We start from the raw sequence: 25,930 nt of genomic DNA, 5'->3' as shown, positions 1-25,930 counted from the left end.
GTTGTTCACATTTTCTTAGGTAGATGTAGGGAAGGGGGAGTCAGAGGGCCTGGACAATATCTTAGCTGCAGAAATATGGAAAAGGGCTTTAAAAGGTAGTTGGTTAGTTGAAAAGTAGGAATCTATCCACTCTCCTGCCTTATATTGTCTCATGCTACTTAAGCCTCTGAGAAAGTAGGCAATGGTCTCATTGATAAAGTTAGACAAACTCTGGAATGGAGCCCCCAAACTGGGCTCTAGCTTAATTCTACCATTGATTTGCTCTGTGACTTTGAGCAAATCATTTTCCCTCTCTGTCTCAGTTCCTATCTCTATAAAACGAGGCTGACAAACCCTGACCTGCTTACCATGAAGGGGTGTTAGATCAGACAAGTGTAGTCAATATGGAGGGGTATATAAATTGGACTGGGGCTGGGGAAGGAAAGAAAATTAACATGATTTAATATTTCTAATGCATCAGGCACTATAAAAGACGCACATACATTTCTTACTCAACCCTCACAAGAACTTATGAGGTGAGTAGTACTCTACTTTTTATAGTTTAAAGACCTGGGGCTCAGAGAGGTAAAAAGACTTACACAACGTTCATATAGCTATTAAGGAACAGAGGTAGATTTCAGGCTGCCAGATGGCAAGACTTACATATTTTCCCATTGTGTCATGGTGCTTGTACACATGAGCAGAGATAACTGAATATGACTATTAGACAGTGAGGCCCTGAGAGAGCTTGTAAAAGACCAGGATAGAAAGACCAGCATCATGTCAACCTGGCTACTTCCTTGACAATTGTAGGCCCAGAAATGTGATATTTAGCTGACAGACTCCAAAGATTAGCATAACCACTGTTGCCCCTCCAGTGTTTCTAGCTTTCTCTTCCTCTACCTCTAGCCCTACTGAACAACAGTATTCCAGAGGAAAATTCCTTGGGGGTGGTCCCCAGTTTCTGGTCTTTCTGTCCCACCTTTCCAGCTCACCTTACTAGAGTTAAGGGCTGGGGACTTCAAAGGGCATACTGAACTCCAGTCTGTCTTCAGAGTTTTCAGCTGTGTCCCCCCTCAAGGTCTCAGCTCCAGTATAGGAGGCTGAACTGGAAAACGTTTGCAGGTCTAGCTCTGTGCATTCGATGGGGGTGTGGACCCAGTGGGAGTGGCTCTCTGAGGCACAGGAGGCCATGGTAAAAGACTCCTGTGTGGGAAAGCCACAAGTTGAGCTGCAGTCATCATCCGGGATGGGGTTAAGTGGCTGGGTCTCAAAGATGCTTTCACTCAGTGGGGACTCAGGACTGGTCTCCTGGCCAGGTGGCATGGTGAAGAGAGATTCCTCTTCTGCTGCCTCATCAGCCTCAAACTGCAGCGAACCTCCTGCAACTTGAAGCAGAAAGCCACTGGGTCACCCAAAGGCAGGAGCTCCTTTCAGTGGAGCACTTGGTCCTGAGTACAAGATGGGCAGGGTCTGGGAAGTAGTGCTCCCCTTCCCCTCCCTGGAGATCTAAGTACCTAGCGCCAGGCTGAGGTGGTACAATTGGGAAACACACTTACACTGGGGTATCAAATTGAGGCTACCTAGTGGTAGATCAAGAAAAAGGATCAATTTCTCCAGAGAAAGAGAAACCCTTTGTGGGCAGCAGGATTTTGACCCTCTTCTTCCATGATCCTTATCCCTTGGTGTTATGCCTGTGTGTTATGTTGTGTCATATGGCAAGAGGCACATTGCAGATGGAATTAAGATTATGGACCTTAAAATAGTGGTATTATCTTGTATTACCCAGGTGGCCCCAATGTCATTACATGTGCTCTTAAAAGCAGAAGAATAAAAGCAGAAGAGTCAGAGAGAATATCAGAGAGATGTGACATGAACTAGTTTTGAAAATGAAAAGGGGTCATAAGCCAAAGAATGCAGATGGTCTCTAGAAACTGTAAATGGCCCTCAACTGACAGACAGCATGGAAATGGGACCTCATCCCTATAACTGCAAGTAACTGAATTCTTCCATCTTTCTGAATGAACAAGGAACTGGATTCTCTCCTCCAGTTTCCAAAAAGGAACACAGTCCTGTGAACACCTTGATTTTGGCTTTGTAAGACTCTTAAGTAGAGATCCAGCTAAGCCTACAAAGTTTCTGATCTATGGAAATGGAGAGATAATAAATGAGTTTTGTTTTACGCCATTAAATTTGTGGTAATTTGTTACGGCAGTGATAGAAACGTAGTACATGCTTCATGCATAAGTCTGATACAGCATCAGGTTATAAACTAAGAGCCCACAGGATGTGTATTTGTTTGACCCTCTGCATTGTGGTTGTTTTATTTATTTATTTATTTATTTATTTATTTATTTATTTATTTATTATTTATTTATTTATTTTCTCATTCATTCATTTATTCATTCATTCAGTATCTATGTATGTATTTTATTATTAGAATTCATCATCAGAGCTTAAAACTATCATACAGAAATTCAGATTTCTGGATTCTTCTGAAAATTCAGAAGATCTTAAAACATTGAATATTCCCCCATGGTAAAATAAAGAGAAAGAGAAAGAAGAAAGAAAAAGAAAGAAAGAAAGAAAAAGAAAGAAAGAAAGAAAGAAAGAAAGAAAGAAAGAAGAAAGAAAGAAAGAAAGAAAGAAAGAAAGAAAGAAAGAAAGAAAGAAAGAAAGAAAGAAAGAAAGAAAAGAAAGAAAGAGAGAGAGAGAGAGAGAGAGAAAGAAAGAAAGAAGAAAGAAAGGAAAGAAAGAAAGAAAGAAAGAAAGAAAGAAAGAAAGAAAGAAAGAAAGAAAGAAAGAAAGAAAGAAAAAGGAAGGAAGGAAGAAAGAAAAAAAAGAAAAAAGAAAGAAAAAAGAAAAGAAGGAAGGGAGGAAGGAAAGAAGGAAAGAAAGAATGAACCACCTGGAGCTGAGTAGCAGATTCCCCTTTGGACAGGAGATGAACTAGCTCTTTAGTTTGCCATAGTCCCTACTCCTCTCTATTACACCATATATTGACTCTAATTCACACACTGATTTCCCTTATATGACTCCAGTATGCATGTGAGTTAGTGACTCCTGATAAACACCCTCTCCAAGTGAAAAAAAAAATCCTCTTTCTCCTTTGGAGACCCTGAGGGAGCTACCTGCCCTCATATCCCCAGAGAAGAGTACTTCATTATTATCTTGAAGAGAGGGGAGGAGCAGAGACAGGTTACCCATTTCTCCTTTCCTGAGGCAAGAGGAGGGACAAAAGCAACTCTCAGATGTTGCCTCATCTTCATCGTTTTGGGCTGCGGGGCCCAAATGTTTCACTGCCCATGTTTTATGCCCATGCCCAGGGACTGGGCAACAGCTTTCTTATTTGAGAAACTGGTTCCAAAGTCAGAAACAAGATGGTCCACCCTCAACCACAATGTTCCAAGATCCACCAAATAGTAGAGGAGAAAGAAGCAGAGCTTGAGAGGGGTCATAAAGGCATAACAGTGTTCCCTTTGTGCCCTGTAGCCCATGAAGTGCTAGAGTCACCACTACTTAAGCCAAACCTATATGCTAGGCCTTTTATAGATTATCTGGCATGGCCTAAAGCCAAACTTACCCAAGGAGGTCTATGTAAAAGAGATCTTCCCACATAGAGAGAAGTTAAAAAAGTGATATTGTTTTGGGCCCAGTATCCAGTGGGTTGAAGAGGAGTCTGAGCACCAGTGTATCTAAGAAACTTTATCCTCCCCCTTTCTTACTAAATAAACTCTATTCACTAGCCTGGATTCCTGTTTAGGTGTCTCTGCCTAGCTCTCAGGAATTCAATGACACTAAAGCTGCACTGAACCTTAGTACTCTGGGCTCCTGTTTTAACCCGTTGCCTATTGCTGGCCAGCCCATCATCCTATCTCCTCCCATCTTTGCCTTCAGTGACCTGGACTTTCTGTCCCATAGTTTTGGCTAATGGCTAGAGTTGTGCTGAAAATAGATCACAATGGTACTCCTGACTTTAAATATGACCTTCCATCTGCAATTTCCATGGCAATCTCCTATGGGCTGGGTATGAGCTCTTTGGGTGTCAGTATTGTCTGGGGAAAAATGTCTGGGTCCACCAACTCCTCTGGAAACTGGGCTCTCAGTTACCCACATTTGGGATATTACTATACTGGTAACAGTTGCCCAAGACCTCACCCACTTTTATTACAGTCATGTCTCAAAATCAGCCATTCATCCTCCATTCCTGACAAGCTCCAGAATCTATACATATAAGTAGAAATGAAGAACTGGAAAAGAACTTAGAAACCAACTAATCCAACACCAACTCTCATTTTAAAGATTAGGGATAAAGAGGCTCAAAGAAGCTAGATGACTTGTCTAAAGTTGCATAGCTATATATAGGTTGATTTAGAACCTAGGTATCCAGATTCCTTCCCCAAGGTTTTTCTCATGATGTTGTGTTCCTTTATGAACCCCTCTACCTTAATGAATCAGGTTCCATAAACTTGCAGGGTTGGCTTCAGTTGTCTCTGAAGCCCCATGCTTTCTGTTGCCACCCACAGATAGTCCACCCCTGAAGTTTTTCAACACTGTAGGGAAGGCCCATTAATTCTCAACCCCAGAAAATTCCTCTCTTCTGCTAATCAGAGCCTTGCTCCTGATACATGTAATATGTGAAGCAGCTACCCTTACCACGCTGGCAATGTCTGTTGAAAAACTGCTTGCAGTAGAGGAAGAAGAGCCCCAGGAAGGCCAGGGTAAACACCACGAGCAGACTGCTCATCAGTGCAACAAGTGTGGCCTCCTGAGGGGGCACTGTGGGTACATCTGCTTTCACTAAGCTCAACTGGAAGGCACCTGTGAGACAAGAAAGTGGGGGAAGTCAGTCACTGTGGGCAGTCAATAGTCACCCTGACACTGGGCCTGAACTTCCTTAAGCCACTATCCTCTTCCTAGGACCTTCCCCAGTTAGGGCTGCTAAGCTGGTTTTAATTCTTTGTAGAGAAGGCAAAAACATAAAGAACAAAATGGAAGAACTTGCATATACTGTTGGTATGGTACAAGTTAATATAATTATTTGAAGATACACATATTTTATGGTGTTTCCATGTCACATCTAGTTATATAACCTAGAAAACTGGAAACAAACTAAAATTTTCATCAGTAAGGTACAGGATAAATAAATCATGTAATGATATAATATTATTATATAACTTAAAATAAAAGACCTGTATGGATCAATATAAATAATCCAGAAGGGAAAAGGCAAATTGGGTAAAGTGAGTAACTTGAAGTAATTTATATAAAACATCTATCACCAAAAAATACAAGTATTAAAACATCGGTGAAGGGCTTGGTAGAATCATAGTGCTCACCAATTATCCACATGCTTCCCTGCATTTCCTATACATCCTTGTAGTTAGGCCATCAGAGTACTTCTAGTCAATGGACCATGAGTGAAAGTAATGTGTGTCCCTTGCAGACTGAAGTAGTTAAAAGCCACTATGTCTCTTCCATATCTTCCCTGTTCCATCAACCTAGGAGCCACATGGTCTAGATGGTATAGCCACAAGATGGAGGAATGTCTTTGTATAGTGAAAAATAAACTTTTGTTGTATTAAGTCACTGAGATTTAGGGGTTTGTTACTGCAGCATAGCCTACCAACAGGATGCATACAGTTTTTTTTTAATATTTAAATTTTTATTGTTATGTTAATCACCATACATTACATCATTAGTTTTTGATGTAGTGTTCCATGATTCATTGTTTGTGCATAACATATAGTTTTATGACAGTGGTTACCTCTGGAGAAATAGGGAGAGAATGAAATTCAGAGAGGATCCAAAAGGGAATTCTATAGGGGTGCTTGGGTGGTTCAGTTGGTTAAGCATCTGCCTTTGGCTCCGGTCATGATCCCAGGGTCCTGGGATTGAGCCCTGCTTCAAGCTCCCTGCTCAGAGGGCAGTCTGTTTCTCCCTCTCCCTCTGCCCCTCCTTCATGATCTCTCTCTCTCAAATAAATAAACAAAATCTTTAGGAAAATAAAAGGAATTCTATTAAACCTGTGGAATCTTTGTTCTTTTTAAGAAAATCTGAAGTAAACATGCAAAATGTTAGAATTTATTAATTTTGGATGTTGCACAACTAACCTTTTTTAATAAAGATTTTATTTATTTATTTTTGAGAGAGAGAGAGAGAGAACACGAGCAGGGGGTAAGGGCAGAAGGAGAAGCAGACTCCCTGCTGGGCAGGAAGCCTGATGTGGGACTTGATCCCAGGGCCCCAGGATCATGACCTGAGCCAAAGGTAGATGTTTAACCAACTGAGCCACCCAGGCGCCCGCAACTAACCATTTTTATATTTTTCTTCATTTTAAATATTTCTACATATTTGAAGTATTTCATAATATAAAAATATCAATAATTTTAAAAGAGTGAGTATATATATAGATGGTAAATAGATAAAAATGATAGATAGAAAAATGGATAGTGGTATGGGCATAGACTAGATCCTAGTACTTCATTCAGGCTTTTACTATTCCTAAGCAATAGAGACTCCTTTAAACCTCATATTATCATCATCATTATCATCTATAAGTGCACAAATATAATTTATAGTGTTTTCTAAATCTATTAATTCATTAGACCTAGACAGCCATCTCATAAGGTATGAAGAATGGTGATTATCGGGCGCCTGGGTGGCTCAGTCGCTAAGCGTCTGCCTTCGGCTCAGGTCATGATCCCAGGGTCCTGGGATCGAGTCCCACATCGGGCTCCCTGCTCAGCAGGAAGCCTGCTTCTCCCTCTCCCACTCCCCCTGCTTGTGTTCCTGCTCTCGCTGTCTCTCTCTGTCAAATAAATAAATAAAATCTTAAAAAAAAAAAGAATGGTGATTATCGTGACTTAAATTATTTTCAGATGATGTAAAGAGGGTTAGGCAGATAATGTATTGTGAAATAAGAAATCAAATGTTAACTGTTTCTCTTGTCAATCTGCTCTACAGGAAGGAGTACAGGGGGTAGGGGAAGTCTTTACTCCCCTAACTTGCTACCACTCAATGGGTTGGAGGAAAACAAGAGAAGAGAACTGGATACACACACTGAACCTCAGAGGTGGGTGTCTGTCTTGTGCATGGGATGCACTCTTGGTCCTGCAGTCCTCCAATACGTGTCTTTCGGTAGAATCTATGGTCAGAGCAATAAGGAATGGCAAGGTAATAAAATAAGCAATGCATGTGGGGTGGTCCTTACTGAGACCATAAGCAACTTCTAAAAGTCTTGCCCTCCTGGAAGCCAGCACCCATCTGGAATCCTCATGAATGCTCTGCCTCTATGTCTGATTCTGAATCAGAGTCCCAGATGTTCCACCTCCTTCCCCATTAACCATACCCGATAGCTAAAAAGGGAATTAGTCTTACAAGAGAGGGGAGAAGTGCTTTGAAATCAACTGCTTTATAATCTACAGTGAGATTTATCTTGAATCTTGGGCCTTGGCTTAAGCATGCCAGCATGATGAAAAAGTTGTTAAGTATTCATCTGTGGCTGACCATGTGCTAGGCACTTTGTAGGCGGATCATGAGAAGACACTGCTTCTCTCTCATGGGAGCTTAAGCTCATCATGATATGAACAGTTAGAATACTTCAACTAGACTCTGAGAGGTAAGGATGAAAAAGACCTCCAAGGAATACAAAAGGTCCAGGAAAGCTTGGTCTCACACAGCAGGCTCACCTAGGCAGACAGTCCCCACAGACAGCATTAGAGGTAGCTGTGCAGTTGGCCTTCTGGATACGATTGATGACAGCACAGGTGATGCAAGTCTGACATCTATGGTGGCCCCAGCTGCTTTTGAATCTGCGGGGAGGGCAGGCTGTGCAGTATGCATCTCCACCTTCTCCATAACCACAATCCTGCAGAGAGACGGGAATCACTAACATTGCTCAACAGAAATTTGGAGAGGATCAGCTATGGGACAAATGGACATCATATACAGTAATGTTTTACAAACTGCAAGTTGCAACATATTTATGAATCATAAAATAAATTTACCAGTTTGAGATCAACATTGAAATTGAAAAACAAAACAAAATAATGATATAAAATATCAGAGTTCATATACTAATGCTAAGTATCAGTCAGCATAGGCTAGGTTATGCTAAGGCAAAAAGCAAATTCCAAATCTCAGTGTCTTAAAAGAACAAAAGTTTAGTTCTCACTCACCCTATTTGCCTACCAGAGGTCTAGTAGGAGCTATGGTTTATATTATTCTCACTGGGCTACACGAGGTGGCAAAGGCTTTATCTTTGTGTTGCCATGATTGGAGCATCAGGGAAAAGAGAACTTTGTGAATTGCCACTGGCTCTTACTTTCTTCCAGAAATGATCCATTTCACTTTGCTCACATGTCTTTGATCACACATATCATCTGATTATTAGTAACTACACAAGTAAAAGAAAATGCAATTCCACAATGTTCTAGAAGATGGGGAGGTGGAAATATTTGACAAATAGCTGTAATCACTACCAATACCTCAATATTGTTTTGTAAAACTTTTACAGATAAAATATATGCAAGTATGTGTTAGGTTGTGATAAAAAAAAATGTATTCCTTACTCTTGGTAGTGGTAAAAAAAAAAATGTTTGAATGCCAGTGATATAGAGGAGAGATGAGTGATCCAGCTGGTTCTTGCCTCAAGTCTAATATTGACTTAGTGTGACTGTAGCCAGCCTCTCTCCATTTTTGAGCATCAGAAGCCCCAACATCTGAAGAGGCTGAAGTAGACAGTCTCTAAATATTCTTCCAGCTCTGACATTCTAAGTTAGGTACAAGGCACCTGCCTGATATATCATAGCTTTTTTCTCAAAATACAACTCTAGTCATCAGGGGATATTAACTATTTGCTAGTTGTGGCAGAATTCAGCTGATTTTTTGCCAAACTAAACCTCCTTTCTTCCTAAGAATACCACTAGCCAACATTCCCTAACCCCACTGTAGTTAGGGGGGTACAGGTGCCTAATTTCTAGCTAATGGAACATGGATAAAATGATGCATGCCTCTCTCAGGCCTGGCCCCAAGAAAACTGCCTGTTTTTGTCTTTATACTTAAATTAAATTTAAAACTGCCTTAATTTTATTTATACTGTGATTTTCTGGTACACAGTAACACCCAGAGAAATGTTGAAATCAATATATTAAAAATGACAGGACATCAGGAAAATGGAGGAGGTGACAGCTCCAAGCCTTCATTTCCTCATAGTAACAGAAAAGCATACAGAGGGGCACCTGGGTAGCTCAGTTGGTTGAGCATCCAGCTCTTGATTTCAGTTCAGGTCATGATCTCAGGGTCCCAGGATTGAGCCCCACATCAGGCTCCATGCTTAGCAGGGTGTCTGCTTGAGGATTTCCCTACCTCTCCCTCTGCCCTTCCCCCTGCCCATGTGCTCTCTCTCTCTCTCTCCTTCTCAAATAAATAAATAATTCTTTAAAAAAAAAGAAAAGTATGCAGAAATTGTCAGAATCAAAGTTGTCAGAACTCTGGGAAACAAAGATTTACAGTGATTAAGCAAATGCTGAACCAAGAAAAAAGACAACTTGAAAATGAAAGGAAAGTTTTATGCCATTTTTGTTTGCCTTTACTACACAAGTCTCCTGAGCAGCACCAGCCCTAAAGTGGAGGCAACCTTAAAGTGGCAGCAGCCTGTGTTCTTAGTGGGAGGCCTTCATCCCTAGTTCCAGAATGTATTGAGCAAAACTTATTCATAAATTATTGTGTATGACTGTTCTAACCTGTCTGTTGGCTACCTAAAAGACTGGTATGAAGTCTTCACTTCTGTTTCATTCAATTTAGAATTCAGACTGGAAAAGGGGTGGGCATTTATTTAAAAAAATGCTGCAAAGCAAACTAACAAACCACAGATATCTGGGGCAAGAAATTACGAACAAAGAAACATGATAGACTTCCTAACCTTGGAAGGGTTAGAAAAAAATGAGAGAAATGTGTTGGGAAATGAAAACATTCAGAAGCACCCATATATATGGGGGAATTTAGAAAGGCACATGCATTCCTAGGTCAAGAGACATGCTTATAAAAGGAGAAGACCCAAAGCTTACACATTGGGCTGATCCATAGGCTGAGTGCAAGTTTGGCTAATTGTTGAAGGAGTGTTTCAGCACAGACCCAATCTGCAAAGACTGGGAAAGGTGTGTGGGTTTTTTTATTTTATTTTATTTTTATTTTTTAAAATATCTGGCACTCAAGGAAATCTCTATCAAAATATTAGTGGGGCACCTGGATGGCTCAGTCCATTAAGCATCTGCCTTCGGCTCAGGTCATGATCTCAGGATCCTGGGATCCAGCCCCACATAGGGATCCATGCTCGGCGGGGAGTCTGCTTCTCCCTCTCCCTCTCCCCCTCCCCCCTGCATGCTCTCCCTCTCAAATAAATAAATAAAAATATTAGTTAACCATGATCTAAATAAACACAGACTAAATAACCATATATGGGAAAGAATACAGTGTTTGAAAAAGGATTTTGGAAAAACACCTAAATAAATGAACTAATATAGCCTTTAATAAATACAATTTTTTAAAAAAAGCTAAATGTGAGGAAGGAAAAAAACTGATTAACGTCACATTATAATGATTAGTTTTGAACAAAAAAGTGACAAAACATATAAAGAAACAGGAATGTATGGCTCATTTAAAGAAACAAATAAAATTGATGGAAAGTATTTCTGAGGAAGTCCAGACATTGGACTTACTAGACAAAGAGTAGAAGACTAATATCTTAAATATATTCAAAGAAAAACATGAACAAAAAAATCAGAAATAAGTGTATGAACAAAATGGTAATATCAAAATTATAAAAAGAAACCAAACAGAAATCCTGGATCTGAAAAGTAAACTAACTGAATGAAAAAATCACTACAAGAGTTAAATAGCAGCTCTCAGCAGGTAGAAAAATGAATGAGCAAACTTGAGGACAGTTGAAATTATCAAGTGTGAGGAACAGAAATACAAAAGGAATGAAGAGAGTAAACAAAACCTAAGAGACACCAACAAGTGGACTAACAAACAATTGGGATTCCCAGAAGGAAAAGAGAGAAATAAAAAAGCAGAAACAATATTTGAAGAAATAATGGCTAAAAACTTACCAAATTTGATGAAAGACATTAATAAACACATCCACAATGCTCAATGAACTTGAAGTAGGAAAAATTCAGAGACCCATAATAAGACATATTACAAATAAGATGTACAGAGCCAAAAACAAAGAAAAAAATCTTGATGCAACAATAGAGAAACAACTTGTCAAGTACAAGAGATCATATTTTTCCTCAAAAAATATGGAAGCTAGAAGGCAGTAAGATGACATATGTGTCAAAAGAAATAGACTGCTAACAAATTATTCCTTAGCCAAGAAAAAGAATTCTTCAAAGATGAAGGAGAAATTAAAACATTTCTAGATAAACAAAACTGGGGCAGTTTAATATTACCAGACCTAAACTACAAGAAATGCTAAAGGGAATTCTTCAGGTTAAAACTGAAGGATGCTGGATAGTAACTCAAAACCACAGAGGGAAATAAATATCTCTGGTAAAGGTAAATACATGAGCAAATATAAAAGGCATCATTATTGCATTTTTAGTTTTTCACACCACCTTTTATGTCCTATATGATTTAAAAGAAAAAATAATAATAATTATAAATCTAAGATATTGGGCTCATAATTAATAACCAAAGTGACAATAATAACATAAAGGGAGGTGAGACAAAACTATAAATTAGAGTTTTTGTATGCTATTGAAGTTAACTTGGTATCAACTCAAACTACATCATTAAAATTCAGGATGTTAAAGGGAATCTGCATGGTAACTAAAAGGAAATAACTAAAAATATACACAAAAGAAATGAAAGAGGAATTAGTAAAACTCCTCAGTGCAAAAAAAATAACTAGCAAAAAAGGTAATAATGTAGGAAATGAGGGACAAAAAATGGTATAAAACATACATAAGACAAATAACAAAATGTAAGAAGTACTCTCTTATCAGTATTTCTTTTTCTCTCTCTCTTTTCAGTATTTCTCTTAATGTCAATGTTTTAAGTGCTCCAAAGGCAGATTGGTAGACTGGATAAAAAACAACAGTAACAACAACAACAACAACAACAAACATGACCCACCCATATACAGCCTACAAGAGATTAACTTTAGATCCAAACACACAGATTGTTGAAAGTAAAAGGATAAAAAACATATTCCTTGCAAATAGTAACAAAAAGAGATCTGGGGTGTTTATACTGATGTCATACAAAATAGACTGTGAACAAAAAATTCTATAAAAACAAAGAAGAGGTGGAGTAGTTAGCATGGCAGAGAAGTAAGGGGACCGTGGGCTTTCCTCATCCCTTGAAGACAGCTGTATTGAGGTCAGATCACTTAGAACACCCATGAAAACAACCTGAGGACTGGGAAAAAGATATCTATGGTTGGAGAGAGATAATGTGGCAGGTGCTGAGGTGCATGGAAGTGAACTGGGGGAAAGAAAAACTGGTGCCATGGAGGGGAGGGAATCCTTTCCATGAAGAGAGAAAAAGGAGAGAAAGAGAGAGGGGTTGCAAGAGTGCAGCATCAGGTTCGCACAAGAAGAAAAGCTCTCTGGACCAAGGAGTGGAGAGTGAGGGGTATTGAGTGTTGCAGGCTTTTTGCAAACAGTGTATGGAGCTCAAACTCTGAGGTTTTGGAAGTACACGACTTTCACCAGAGTGGAACTATGGCATGCACTCCTGGGGAGGAGGAGGGAGCTAGCCTAGGAGCATACAATGTGGTATAGGGATATCCTGGGTCACACTGGGAGAGACTCTTCCCCTTCCTGGAATACATTTGAAAGAAGGTTTATTGCCTCTCCAAGGACAAAAGACCCTGCAGGTGCCAGCTTTTCATCAACAGGGGACGTGCAGATGGTGAATAACCTGGTTGCTGTATTTCATTATGCTACACCATAGATTCCATGCACCACACAGGCAAGGGACTGTTTTTCTGGGACAAAGCACACCAAACACATCAGGGTGAGGTTCCACACTAGAGGATGGGGATAGGCACAAGTAGTGCCAGGTCCTCTAAGATTTAGACTTTTGAATCCCAGTCAAGCACCAAAGATAAAATGCAGGAGTGCTATAGTGCTGGGTGGGCTGAAGGCTCCTGCTATTCTGTGAGGGCTTCCTAAACAGAGGGGGGTGTGAGATTCCCCTGTCTGGGGACAAGAGAGTGGGGTGGAGCCACTTATCCCCTCGCCAACAACACAGTTGGACTTCAGAGAGCAACACAGTGGCCCCAAGAAGAAGGGGGATCTGCTTACACCAAAACCTGACCCCTGTGCCTGGCAAGTGCATATGTACTGGGGCATGCCTGACTCTGAGCCAGTGCATAGGGCCTCTCCCCCAGAAGACCAGCATAGGCAGAACCCTGCATGCACAAGGTCTGCTGATCATAGAGTGCTTCAAAGGGTCACCAGCGGTTCTGATGGAAATAGGACCAGGCTTTACTTTTTTTTTTTTTTTTTTCTATTCTTTAGAATCAGGCTTATAGTTTTGTTTCTTTTTTCCATTTCCTTTTCTCTTTTTGGGTGGCTCAGGATTCTTTTTCTCTTTTCTTTTTCTTTTTCTCTGTAGAATTAGGCTTATAGTTTTATGATTGTTTTTATTTGTTCCTGTTACTTTTTTTCTTTTTTTATCAGACCTTTTTTCTTTTTTTTCAAGGCTTATTTGAACAAACAAATCAAAACACACCTAGTTAAAGGTCCAAACACTCCCCACTACAAGCAAGGAGGAACTCTGCAGAGGTTGAACCAGTGGGAAAAAGCAGCCAAAACTCAACACCAAAGTGCACACAGCATACACAAGAAACACCTGCTGAAGTGCCAGGCCCTGGGCAGTGTATGACCCCTTTTTAATATAGCATTACTTTCAGATGTAGGAAAGATAACAAGCTTATAAAACATGCAAAAGACAGAAACTTAGCCAAAATGACAAGATGGAGGAATTCTCCCCAAAAGAAAGGTCGGGAAGAAATCACAGCCAAGTACTTGCTCAAAACAGATATAAGCAATATATCTGAACAATAATTTAGAGCAGCAGTCATAAGACTACTAGCTGTGCTTAAAAAAAGCATAAAAGACACCAGAGGAACCCTTGCTACAGATACAAAAGAACTAAAAAGTAGTCAGGTTGACATAAAAAAAATGCTACAACTGAGATGCAAAACTGACTGGATATAATCACAACAAGGATTGAAGAAACAGGAGAGATTTGGTGATATAGAAGATAAAATTATGGAAAATAATGAAGCTGAAAATAAAAGGGAAAGAAAACTATTAGATCATGCATGCAGCCTTAGGAAACTCAGTGAGTCCATAAAGCAAAATAATATCCATATCACAGGAGCCCCAGAAGAAGAGTGGGGGAAGAGGGGCATAAGGTTTATTTGAACAAATTACAGCTGAGAACTTCCCTAATCTGGGGAAGGAAATACACATTCAAATCCAAGAAGCACAGAGAACTCACCTCAAAATCAACAAAAACAAGTCAACACCAAGACATATCATAGTGAAACTTGCAAAATACAAGGGTAAAAAGAGAATTCTGAAAGCAGCTAGGGAAAAGAACTTTTTTAAAAAAAAAAATTATGTTCAGTTAGCCAACATTAGTTTTTGATGTCATGGGTAAAAGGTCCTTAACTTACAAGTGTAGACACATAAGGTAGCAGCAGACCTGTCTGTTGAAACTTGGCAGGCCAGAAGAGAGTGGAAGGAAACATTCAACATGCTACAAGGAAAAATATACAGCCAAGAATACTTTAACCAGCAAGGCTGTCATTCAATATAGGAGAGATATAGTTTCCAAGCAAAAACTAAAGGAGTTCATGAACACTAAACAAGTTCAGCAAGAAATATTAAAGGGGACCATTTGACAGGGAAAGAGAGACCAAAAGCAACAAAGACTAGACAGAAACAGAGACTTTACAGGTAATACACTGGCACTAAATTCATATATATCAATAATTATTCTGAATGTAAGTGGAATAAATTCTCCAATCAAAAGGCATAAGATATCAAAATGAATAAAAAAAAAAAGACCGTCAATATGCCACTTACGAAAGACTCATTTTAGATCCAAAGACACCTCCAGTTTGAAAGTGAGGGGGTGGAGAATCATTTACCATGCTAATGAACATCAAAAGAAAGCTGGAGTACCCATACTTATATCAGTCAAACTAGATTTTCAAACAAAGACCATAACAAGAGATGAAACAGGGCACTATATCATAGTAAAAGCATCCATTCAGCAAGAACATCTAATGATTTTAAATATTTGTACTAACTTGGGAGCAGCCAAATACATAAATCAATTAATAAAATACTTAAAGAACATGATTGATAATAATACAATAATAGTAGGGGACTTTAGCATCCCACTCACATCAAGAGACAGATCATCTAAGCAGAAGATCAACAAGGAAACAAGGGCCTTGAACGACACACAGAACCAGATGGACTTAACAGATATATTCAGAGCATTTCATCCAAAAGCAGCAGACTACACACTCTTTTTGAGTGCACATGGAATATTCTCCAGAATAGATCATGGACAGGATCACAAATCAGGCTTCAACCACTACAAAAAGACTTGAGATCATACCATGCATATTTTCAGACCACAGTGCTATGAAATTTGAAGTCAACCACAAGAAAATATTTGGAACAACCACAAACACATGGAGGTTAAAAATCATCCCACTAAAGAATGAATGGGTTAACCAGGAAATTAAAGAAGAATGAAAAAAAAAATACATGGAAGCAACTGAAAATGAAAACATGACAGTTCAGAACCTTGGAGATGCAGCAAAGGCTGTCCTAAGAGGAGAGTATATAGCAATAAAAGCCTTTCTCAAGATGCAGTAAAAATCTCAAATACACAATGTAACCTTACACCTAAAGGAGCTGGAAAAAGAATAGCAAATAAAGCCTAATGCCAGCAGGAGAAGGGAAATAATAAACCTTAGAACAGAAACCAATGACATACAAATCAATAAAACAGTAGAACAGATCAAGAAAACTAGGAGCTTGTTCTTTGAAAGAATTAACAAGACTGATAAACCTCTAGACAGACTTATCAAAATGAAAAGACAAAGTATTGAAATAAATAAAATCATGAATGAAAGAGGAGACATCACGAACAATGCCATAGAAATACAAACAACTATAAGAGAATATTATTAGCAAGTGTATGCAAACAAATTAGGCGATCTGGAAGAAATGGATAAATTCCTAGAAACATATAAGCTACCAAAACTGAATCAGGAAGAAATAGACAGTCTGAACAGACACATAATCAGCAAAGAAATTGAATCAGTTAAAAAAAAAAAATCCCAATAAAGGAGAGTCGAGGGCCTGATGGCTTCTAAGGGGAAACCCACCAAACAGTTAAAGAGTTAGTATCTATTCTTCTCAAATTGTCCCAAAAATGGAAATGGAAGGAAAACTTCTAAACTCATTATATGAAGCCTGCATTATCTTGATCCCCAAACCAGACAAAGACCCACTAAAAAGGGGAATTATAGACCAATATCCCTGATAAACCCTCATGCAAAAATTCTCAATGAGATACTAACTAATGGAATCCAAAAGTACATTAAAAGGATTATTCACCAAGACAAATGGTATTTATTCCAGGATGGCAGGGGTGTTCAATACCCCCTAAAAATCAACGTGATACATTACATTAATAAAAGAAAGGATAACAACCACATGATCCTCTCAATAGATGCAAAACATACATTTGACAAAATACAGCATCCTTTCTTCATAAAAACCCTCAAGAAAATAGTAATAGAAGGAACATACCTCAACATCATAAAGGCCATATACAAAAGACCCACCAATAATATCCTTAAGGGGAAAAACTGAGAGCTTTTCCCTTAAGGTCAGGAACAAGATGAGGATATTCACTCCCACCACTGTTGTTCAACATAGTATTGAAAGTCCTAGTCTCTGCAATCAGCAAAAAACAAAAACAAAACAAAACAAAAAACAAACAAAAAACGAACAAAATGCATCCAAATCATCAAGGAAGTCAAACTTTCAGTCTTCACAGATGACATGATATTCTATGTAGAAAACCCAAAAGATTCCACCAAAAATTTGCTAGAACTGATACAGGAATTTAGCAAAGTTGCAGGTTATAAAATCAATGCACAGAGGTCTGTTGCATTTCTGTATACCAATAATGAAGCAGCAGAAAGAGAAATCAAGGAATCGAGCCCATTTACAATTGTACCAAAAACCATAAGATACCTAGGAATAAATCTAACCAAAGAGGTAAAAGATCTGTAGTCTGGAAACTATAGAACACATATGAAAGAAATTGAGGAAGACACAAAGAGACGGAAAGCATTCTATGATCATGGATTGGAAGAACAAATATTGTTAAAATGTCTATACTTCCCAAAACAAGCTACACATTCAATGCAATCCCGATCAAAATAACACTAGTATTTTTTCACACAGCTAGAACAACGAATTCTAAAATTTGTATAGAACCAGAAAGGACCCTGAATAGCCAAAATAATGTTGAAAAAGAAAACCAATGCAGGAGACATCACAATTCTGGACTTCAAGCTATATTACAATGCTGTAATTAACAAAACAGCACGTTACTGGCACAAAAACAGACACATAGATCAATGGAACAGAATAGAGAATCCAGAAATGGACCCATAACCCTATAGTCAACTAATCTTTGACAAAGCAGGAAAGAATATCCAATGGCAAAAAGATAGTCTCTTCAACAAATGGTGTTAGGAAAATTGGACAGCAACATGGAGAAGAATGAAACTGCACCACTCTTTTACACCATACACAAAAATAAGTTCAAAATGGATCAAAGACCTAAATGTGAGGCAGGAAGCCATCAATATCCCAGAGGAGAACACAGGCGGCAATCTTTTTGACCTTGGCTGCAGCAACTTCTTACTAGACACGTCTCTGGAAGCAAGGGAAACAAAAGTGAAAATGAACTGTTGGGACTTCACCAATATAAAAACCTTCTGCACAGGAAAGGAAACAGTCAATAAAACTGAAAGGCAACCAAAGGAATGGGAGAAGATATTTGCAAATGACAAATCAGATAAAGGGTTAATATCCAAAATAGATAAAGAATTTATCAAACTCAACCCCCCCCAAAAAAAATCTAGTTAAGAAATGGGCAGGAGCCATGAACAGGCATTTCTCCAAAGAAGACACACAAATGGCTAACAGACACATGAAAAAAATGTCAACATCACTCATCATGAGGGAAATACAAATCAAAACCACATTGAGACACCACCTCACACCAGTCAGAATGGCTAAAATTAACAACTCAGGAAACAACAAATGTTGACGAGGGTGCAGAGAAATGGGAATTTTTATGGTGTTGGTAGGAATGCAAACTGGTACAGCTACTCTGAAAAACAGGATGGAGGTTCCTTCAAAAGTTAAAAATAGAACTACCCTACGACCCAGCAATTGTACTACTAGGTATTTACCCAAAGGATAAAAAGAGTGATTCAAAGGGTCATATGCATCCCAATGTTTATAGCAGCATTATCCATAATAGCCAAAATATAGAAAGAGCTTGGATGTCCATCCACTGATGAATGGATAAAGAAGAGGTGCTATATATACATATATATGATGGAATATGATGGACTATTACAAAACATATATATCCATATGTGTGTGTGTGTGTGTGTATATATATATATATATATATATATATATATATATATATATATAATGGAATATTACTCGAAATCTTGCCATTTGCAATGATGTGGATGAAATTAGAGTGTATTATCCTAAGTGAAATAAATTAGTCAGAGGAAGACAAATACCATATGATTTTACTCATCCTTGTAAATTTAAGAAACAAAAGAGATGAACATAGTGGAAGGGAATGAAAAATAAAATAAGATAAAAGCAGAGAGGGAGACAAACCATAACAGACGCTTAACTATAGGGAGCAAACTTTGGGTTGCTAGATGGGGGATAGGTGAGGGGGTGGGTTTAATGATTGGTGGGCATTAAGGCAGGCATTTGTTGTAATGAGCACTCGGTGTTATATGGAAGTGATGAATCACTAAATTCTACCCCTGAAACTAATACTACACTATTTGTTAACTAACTTGAATTTAAATACAGTCTTGAAAAAAAAAAAAGAAGAACATCTATATTTAAGGAAGAACATATATTAATATAGGATCACTACATCAAGAAAATACAATTATGAATACATATAAACCAGACAACAGAGCCCCAAATTTGTTAAGCAACCATTGACGGAATTTAAGTGAGTGATAGCACTTCTACAAAATTATTTGGAGATTACAGTACTCTACTTTCCAAAATGGTTTGCATATCTATAGAGACTAACTATAATGGTATAGAAGGCTTTAAACACCATAAACCAATTAAACCTAATTGACATATAGAACATTACAAACAATAAAGGAAGAATGTTCATTATACTCAATTGCACATGGAACATCCTGCAGAATAGACTATCTGTTTGGTTCCAAAACAAGTCTAAAAAAAAAAAAACGAACACAAACAAACAAAATCATACAAACTGTCTTTTCTGACCATGATATAATAAAGCTCTAAATCAGTAACAGAAAGAAAACGGGAAAATATATACATATGAAATTAAATAACACACTCTTAAAATAACCAATGAGTCAAAGAAAAAAATCACAAGGAAAACTAGAAATTATTTAGAGATGAATGAAAATAAGAACACAATTCAAAAATGTATGGGATACAGCAAATAAAGTAGTACTTGGAAGTTAAAAACCAGTAAATGCCTACATTACAAAGAGAAAAAACAAGATCTCAAGTCAATAACCTAACTTTACACCTTGAAAAATTAGAAAGATGAACCAAAAATTAGGAGAAAAAAAGGAAATTATAAAACTTAGAGTAGAGATAAATAAAATACTGTAGAAAAACTATATAATGAATGAAACAAAAAGTTCACTCTTTGAACAACAAAATTGATCAACAAAGTTGATAAACTTTTAGGTATACCACAAAAGAAAATAAAGGATATATAAAAATAACTAAAATCCAAAATGAAAGTGGGGATAATACAACCAAATTTACAGAAATAAAAAGGATTATTAGATAATAATATGAAAAATTATACACCAACAAAGTATATAATCTAGATGAAATGGACAAATTCCTAGAAATCCACAAATAACCTAAATTGGCTCAAGAAGAAATAGACAGTATCAACAGATCTATTACAAAGAGATTAAATGAATCATCATAAACCTCTCAATGAAGAAAAATCCAGAATGAGATGGCTACTCTGGTGAATTCTACAAGCATTTAAATAATTAACAGTAATATTTTTCAAAATCTTCCAAAAAAATTAAAGAAGAGAAAATATATCCTAACATCCAATGAGGCAGGCTAATTAAACACCAAATTAAAACTACATCACAAGAAACTAAAAGGCAACCTACTGAATAGGAGAAGATATTTACAAATGACATATCTGATAAAGGGTTACTACCCAAAATATATAAAAAACTTATACAACTCAACACCTAATCTATTACACAATGGGGAAAAACAGCTTTTCTTATATGGCCTTTATTTCTTTTTTCCTCTATAGTGAGGAACAAGAAAGGAATGTCCACTCTCACCAGTGTTATTTAACATAATATTGGAAGTTCTAGCCACAACAAGCAGACAACAAAAAGAAATAAAAAAAGTATCCAAATGAGCAAGGAAAAAGTCAAAAGTTCACTATTTGCAGATGACATGATACTCTATACAGAAACCCTGAAAAGCTCCACCAAAAAAAAAAAAATTTGCTAGAACTGATACATGAATTCAGTAAAGTTACAGGATAAAAATCAACGTATAGAAATCTGTTGCATTTCTATATACCAACAATGAAGCAGCAGAAAGAGAAAGCAAGGAATCAATCCCATTTACAATTGCACCAAAACCCATGAGATAACTGAATAATCGTAACCAAAGAGGTAAAAGACCTGTATTCTGAAAACTATGAAACACAGATGAAAGAAGTTGAAGATGAAACAAAGAAATTGAAAAACATTCCATGCACATGTATTGGAAGAACAAATATTGTTAAAATGTCTCTAGTACCCAAAGCAATCTACACATTTAATGCAGTCCTATCAAAACACCAACAGCATTTTTCACAGAGCTAGAACAAACAATACCAAAATTTGTATGGAACCACAAAAGACCCTGAATGGTCAAAACAACCTAGTAAAAGAAAAGCAAAGGTGGGGGCATTACAATTCCAGACTTAAGGTTACATGACAAAGATCTAGTAATCAAAACAGTATGGTACTGGCATAAAAATAAACAAATAGATCAATGGTACAGAATGGAAAACCCAGAAATGGATTCACAATTATATGGCTAATTAATATTTGACAAAGCAGGAAAGACTATCCAATGGAAAGAAGACAGTCTCTTCTGGTTATTTTTTCTTAATTTCTCTTTCTGATAGTTCATTATCAATCCCATTAAATCTCACATTAAAGACCTAAATGTGAGACTTGAAACCATAAAAGTCCTAGAGAAAAACACAGGCAGTAACCTCTTTGACATTGGCTGTAGCAACTTCTTTGTGGACATTTCTCCTGACACAAGAGAAAGAAAAGCAAAAACCAAGTATTGGGACTTCTTTAAAATAAAAAGGTTTTGCAGAGTGAAGGAAACAATCAACAAACCTAAAAGGCAACCTATGAAATGGGAGAAGATATTTTCAAATGACATATCTGATAAAGGATTAGTATCCAAAATATATAAAGAGCTTATGAAACTCAACACCCAAAAAACAAAAAAGTCCAATTAAAAAAATGGGCAGAAGACATGAATTGACATTTTTCCAAAGAAGACGTACAAATGGCTAAAAGACACATGAAAAGATGCTCAACACCACTCATAAGGGAAATACAAATCAAAACTGCAATGAGATATTACCTTGCACCTGTCAAAATGGCTAAACCTGTAGCCCAACTCATCAAATAGAAAGTGCCCAAATAAATAGTCAGAAACACAAAAAGGTAAGTTACAATAGGCACCATAGAAGTACAAATGGTCATAGGAGATTACTATGAATAATTATACACCAACAAACTTGAAAACCTAAAAGAAATGGATAAGCTTCTTTAAACATACAACCTTCCAAGACTGAATCATGAATAGAAAATGTGAATATACTGACTACACACAATAAAATTGAATCAGTAATATAAAAACTCCCCAAAAAACAAAAGTCAATGACCAGATGGCTTCATGGGTAAATTCCACTAAACATTTAAAGAAGAGTTAGTACCTAACTTTCTTAAATTATGCCAAAAAACTGAATGGAAAGGAATGCTTCTAAGGTCATTTTACAGAGCCAGAATTATTAGGCTACCCAAACCAAAAATACCATAAATAAACAAAAATTATTGGCTAATATTCCTGATGAACATAGATGCAAAAATCCTCAGCAAAATATTAATGAACCAAATCCTATAATACATTAAAAGGATCACAGGGCACCTGGGTGGCTCAGTTGGTTAAGCATCTGACTCTTAATTTTGGCTCAGGTCATGAGCCCAGGGTTGTTAGATTGAGCCCTATGTCAGGGTGTGGAGCCTGCTTGGGATTCTCTCTTTCCCTCTCTTTCTGCCCCTCCCCACTGCTTGTGTTCTCTCTCTGTCTCCCTTATAAAAAAAAAAATGAAAAAAGAACAAAAATAACAAAAAGAGTTTCTCTTCCTTTCTTAGAATAAAAAATAAATAAAAGGATCATACACTACAACCAGGTGGGATTTATTCCAGGAATGCAAGGATGGTTCAGCATCTACAAATCAACATGATATACTACATTAACAAAACAAAGGATAAAAATCATATGGTTGTCTCAATAAAGACAGAAAAAACACTTGAAAAAATTCAACATACATTTGTGATAAAAATTCTTAATATAGTGTGTACATAAGGACAGTACTTCAATATAATAGGCCATATAGGACAAACCCACATCTCACCTTTTATTGAATGGTGAAAAAGCTTTTCCTATAAGGCCAAGAACAAGACAAAAATGTCTACTCTAACTTTTATTCAACATACTATTGGAAGTCCTAGTCAGCTCAGTTAGGGAAGACAAAGAAATAAATACCATCCAAATTGGAAAGGACAAAGTGAAAGTATCACTATTTGTATTTGACATGATATATAAAAATATATGTATAGAAAACCCTAAAGACTCCATCACACAACTATTAGAACTAATAAATGAATTCAGTAAAATCACAGGATACAAAATTAACAATGGGATTGGTTTTGCTTCTATACACTAATAATGAACTATCAGAAAGAGAAATTAAGAAAAAATAACCTTATTTATAATTGCTTCAAAAAGAATAAAATAGGAATAAATTTAAACAAAGAGGTGAAACACCAGTACAATGAAACCTATAAGACACTGATGAGAAAAATTGAAGACACATGTAATTGGAAAGATATTCTGTGCTCATGGATTGGAAGAACTAATATTGTTAAAACATGTGTACTAACCAAAGCAATCTACAGAGTTAATGCAATCCTTACCAAAATACCAATGGCATTTTACAAGAAGTAGAAGAAAGTTTGGAGTGGGGTGGGGGAAAGAGGTGAAGCAGATTAAGTGGTACAAACTTTCAGTTATAAAATAAACAAGTTGTGGTGATGTACATAATAGGAAATATAGTCAATAATATTGTAATAACTTTTTATAGTGACAGATGGTAAGTGGACTTTGTGGGTTGATCAAATCAACATAATAGGAAATATAGTCAATAATATTGTAATAACTTTTTATAGTGACAGATGGTAAGTGGACTTTGTGGGTTGATCAAATCAACATAATAGGAAATATAGTCAATAATATTGTAATAACTTTTTATAGTGACAGATGGTAAGTGGACTTTGTGGGTTGATCAAATCAACATAATAGGAAATATAGTCAATAATATTGTAATAACTTTTTATAGTGACAGATGGTAAGTGGACTTTGTGAGGATCAATTCATAACACATAGACATATGCAATCACTATGGTTTACAACTGAAACTGATAAATGAAATCCAAATGAAACTACAGTTTGGATGGAACCACAAAGGATGCCAAACAGTAAAAGCATCCTTGAGAAATAACAAACCTGGAGGCATTACACTCCCTGGTTTCAAACTATACTACAAAGCTATAGTAATCAAAATAGTGTGGCACTGGCATAAAAACAGAAACATAGATCAATGGAACAGAATAGGGAGCCCAGAAAACACACACACACACACACACACATAGATAGATAGATAGATAGATAGATAGATAGATAGATAGATAGATAGATATAGATAGATAGATAGATATTCAATTAATCTGTGACAAAGGAGGCAACTGTATAATACAATGGGGAAAAGAGAATCCCTTAAATGAATGATGGGAAAACCAGAGAGCTACATGGACAGTAATGAAACTGGACCACTATCTTATGCCACATACAAAAATAAATTCAAAAGGGATTACAGACTTGAAGGTAAGACCTGAATCCATAAAACTCCTAAAAGAAAACACAGTCGATAAGCAATTTGACATTGTTCTTTGCAATATTTTTTGGACCAGTTTCCTCAGGCAAGAGCAACAAAGCTAAAATAAACAGATTGCATTACATCAAACTAAAAAGCTTTTGCACAGCAAAGGAAACCATCCACAAACAAAAAGGGAATGGGAAAATATATTTGCAAATCATACATCTGATAAGGAGTTAATACCCAAAATATATAAAGAACTTACAGAACTTCATACAATAAAATAACTTGATTAAATATTTGGCCCAAGACTTGAAGAAACATTTTTCCAAAGAAGATGTAGAGATGTCCAACAGGCACATAAAAAAATGCTTGACATCACTAATCATCCAGGGAACTGAAATCAAAACCAGAATGAGGTACCACCTCATACCCATCAGATTTGCTTTCCTCAAAATAAAAATAAATGTTGACAAGAATGTGGAGAAAAGGGAACCTTCATACACTGTTTCTGGGAATGTATATTTGTACAACCACTATAGCAAACAGTATGGCATTTCCTCAAAAAAAGCATAGATAGCAATAACATACAATCTAACAATTCCACTTTTGTGTGGTTATCTGAAGAAAACAAATACCTCAATATAAAGAGATGTATGCACCCTCCATGTTTGTTGCAACATTATTCATATTTGCCAAGCTATGTGGCTTATGGAAGCAAACTATGTGTCCATCCATAGATAAAAGGGTAAAGAAGACGTGGTGTGTATGGAAAATTAGCCGTAAAAAACAATGAAATCTTAACATTTACAACAATGTGGATGGACCTAGAGGGTATTATGCTAAGTGAAATAAATCAGACAGAGAAAGCCAAATACCACATAATTTCATTTTTATGTGGAATCTAAAACAAAACAAAACAAGTGAAAAAACAAAATGGAAACAGACTCATGGATACAGGAAACAAACTGTTGATTACTAGAGGAAGAGGCGTTGGGGGTGGGGAAAGAGGTGAAGCAGATTAAGTGGTACAAACTTCCAGTTATAAAATAAACAAGTTATGGTGATGTAATGTACTTAATAGGAAATATAGTCAATAATATTGTAATAACTTTTTATGGTGATAAATGGTAAGTGGACTTTGTGAGGATCAATTCATAACACATAGACATATGCAATCACTATGGTTTACAGCTGAAACTGATAAATGATAGCATGCCAATAATTCAATAAAATTTTAAAAATTAAAAAATAAAAGTATATTGTTGTACTTTTTTTTTACCTATCAGATTGACAAAAATCTAAAATGTATGAAAACATTGTTGCTAAAGTTGCAAGGAAACAGGCA

At 36.8% G+C, this 25,930-nt stretch overlaps 1 protein-coding gene across 1 annotated transcript in view; it reads right to left on the bottom strand.

Moving 5' to 3' along the window:
• Positions 1 to 984: 984 nt before the first annotated feature.
• Positions 985 to 25,930, bottom strand: part of EDA2R (ectodysplasin A2 receptor) — a 65,475-nt gene continuing 40,529 nt past the window's right edge. Inside the window, exons 4-9 of the mRNA XM_027608927.1 lie at positions 7,671 to 7,849; positions 7,041 to 7,126; positions 4,639 to 4,800; positions 3,111 to 3,115; positions 1,539 to 1,593; positions 985 to 1,367 (exon numbers count right to left, since the gene is read on the bottom strand). Coding sequence (XP_027464728.1) covers positions 985 to 1,367; positions 1,539 to 1,593; positions 3,111 to 3,115; positions 4,639 to 4,800; positions 7,041 to 7,126; positions 7,671 to 7,849 — 870 coding nt within the window. The remainder of the gene's footprint in view (positions 1,368 to 1,538; positions 1,594 to 3,110; positions 3,116 to 4,638; positions 4,801 to 7,040; positions 7,127 to 7,670; positions 7,850 to 25,930) is intronic.

The sequence above is a fragment of the Zalophus californianus genome, chromosome X (assembly GCF_009762305.2).
Source record: "Zalophus californianus isolate mZalCal1 chromosome X, mZalCal1.pri.v2, whole genome shotgun sequence".
Classification (NCBI taxonomy): domain Eukaryota; kingdom Metazoa; phylum Chordata; class Mammalia; order Carnivora; family Otariidae; genus Zalophus; species Zalophus californianus.
The sequence above is the reverse complement of the archived record's forward strand: the minus strand, read 5'-3'. Positions and strand labels throughout refer to the sequence as shown.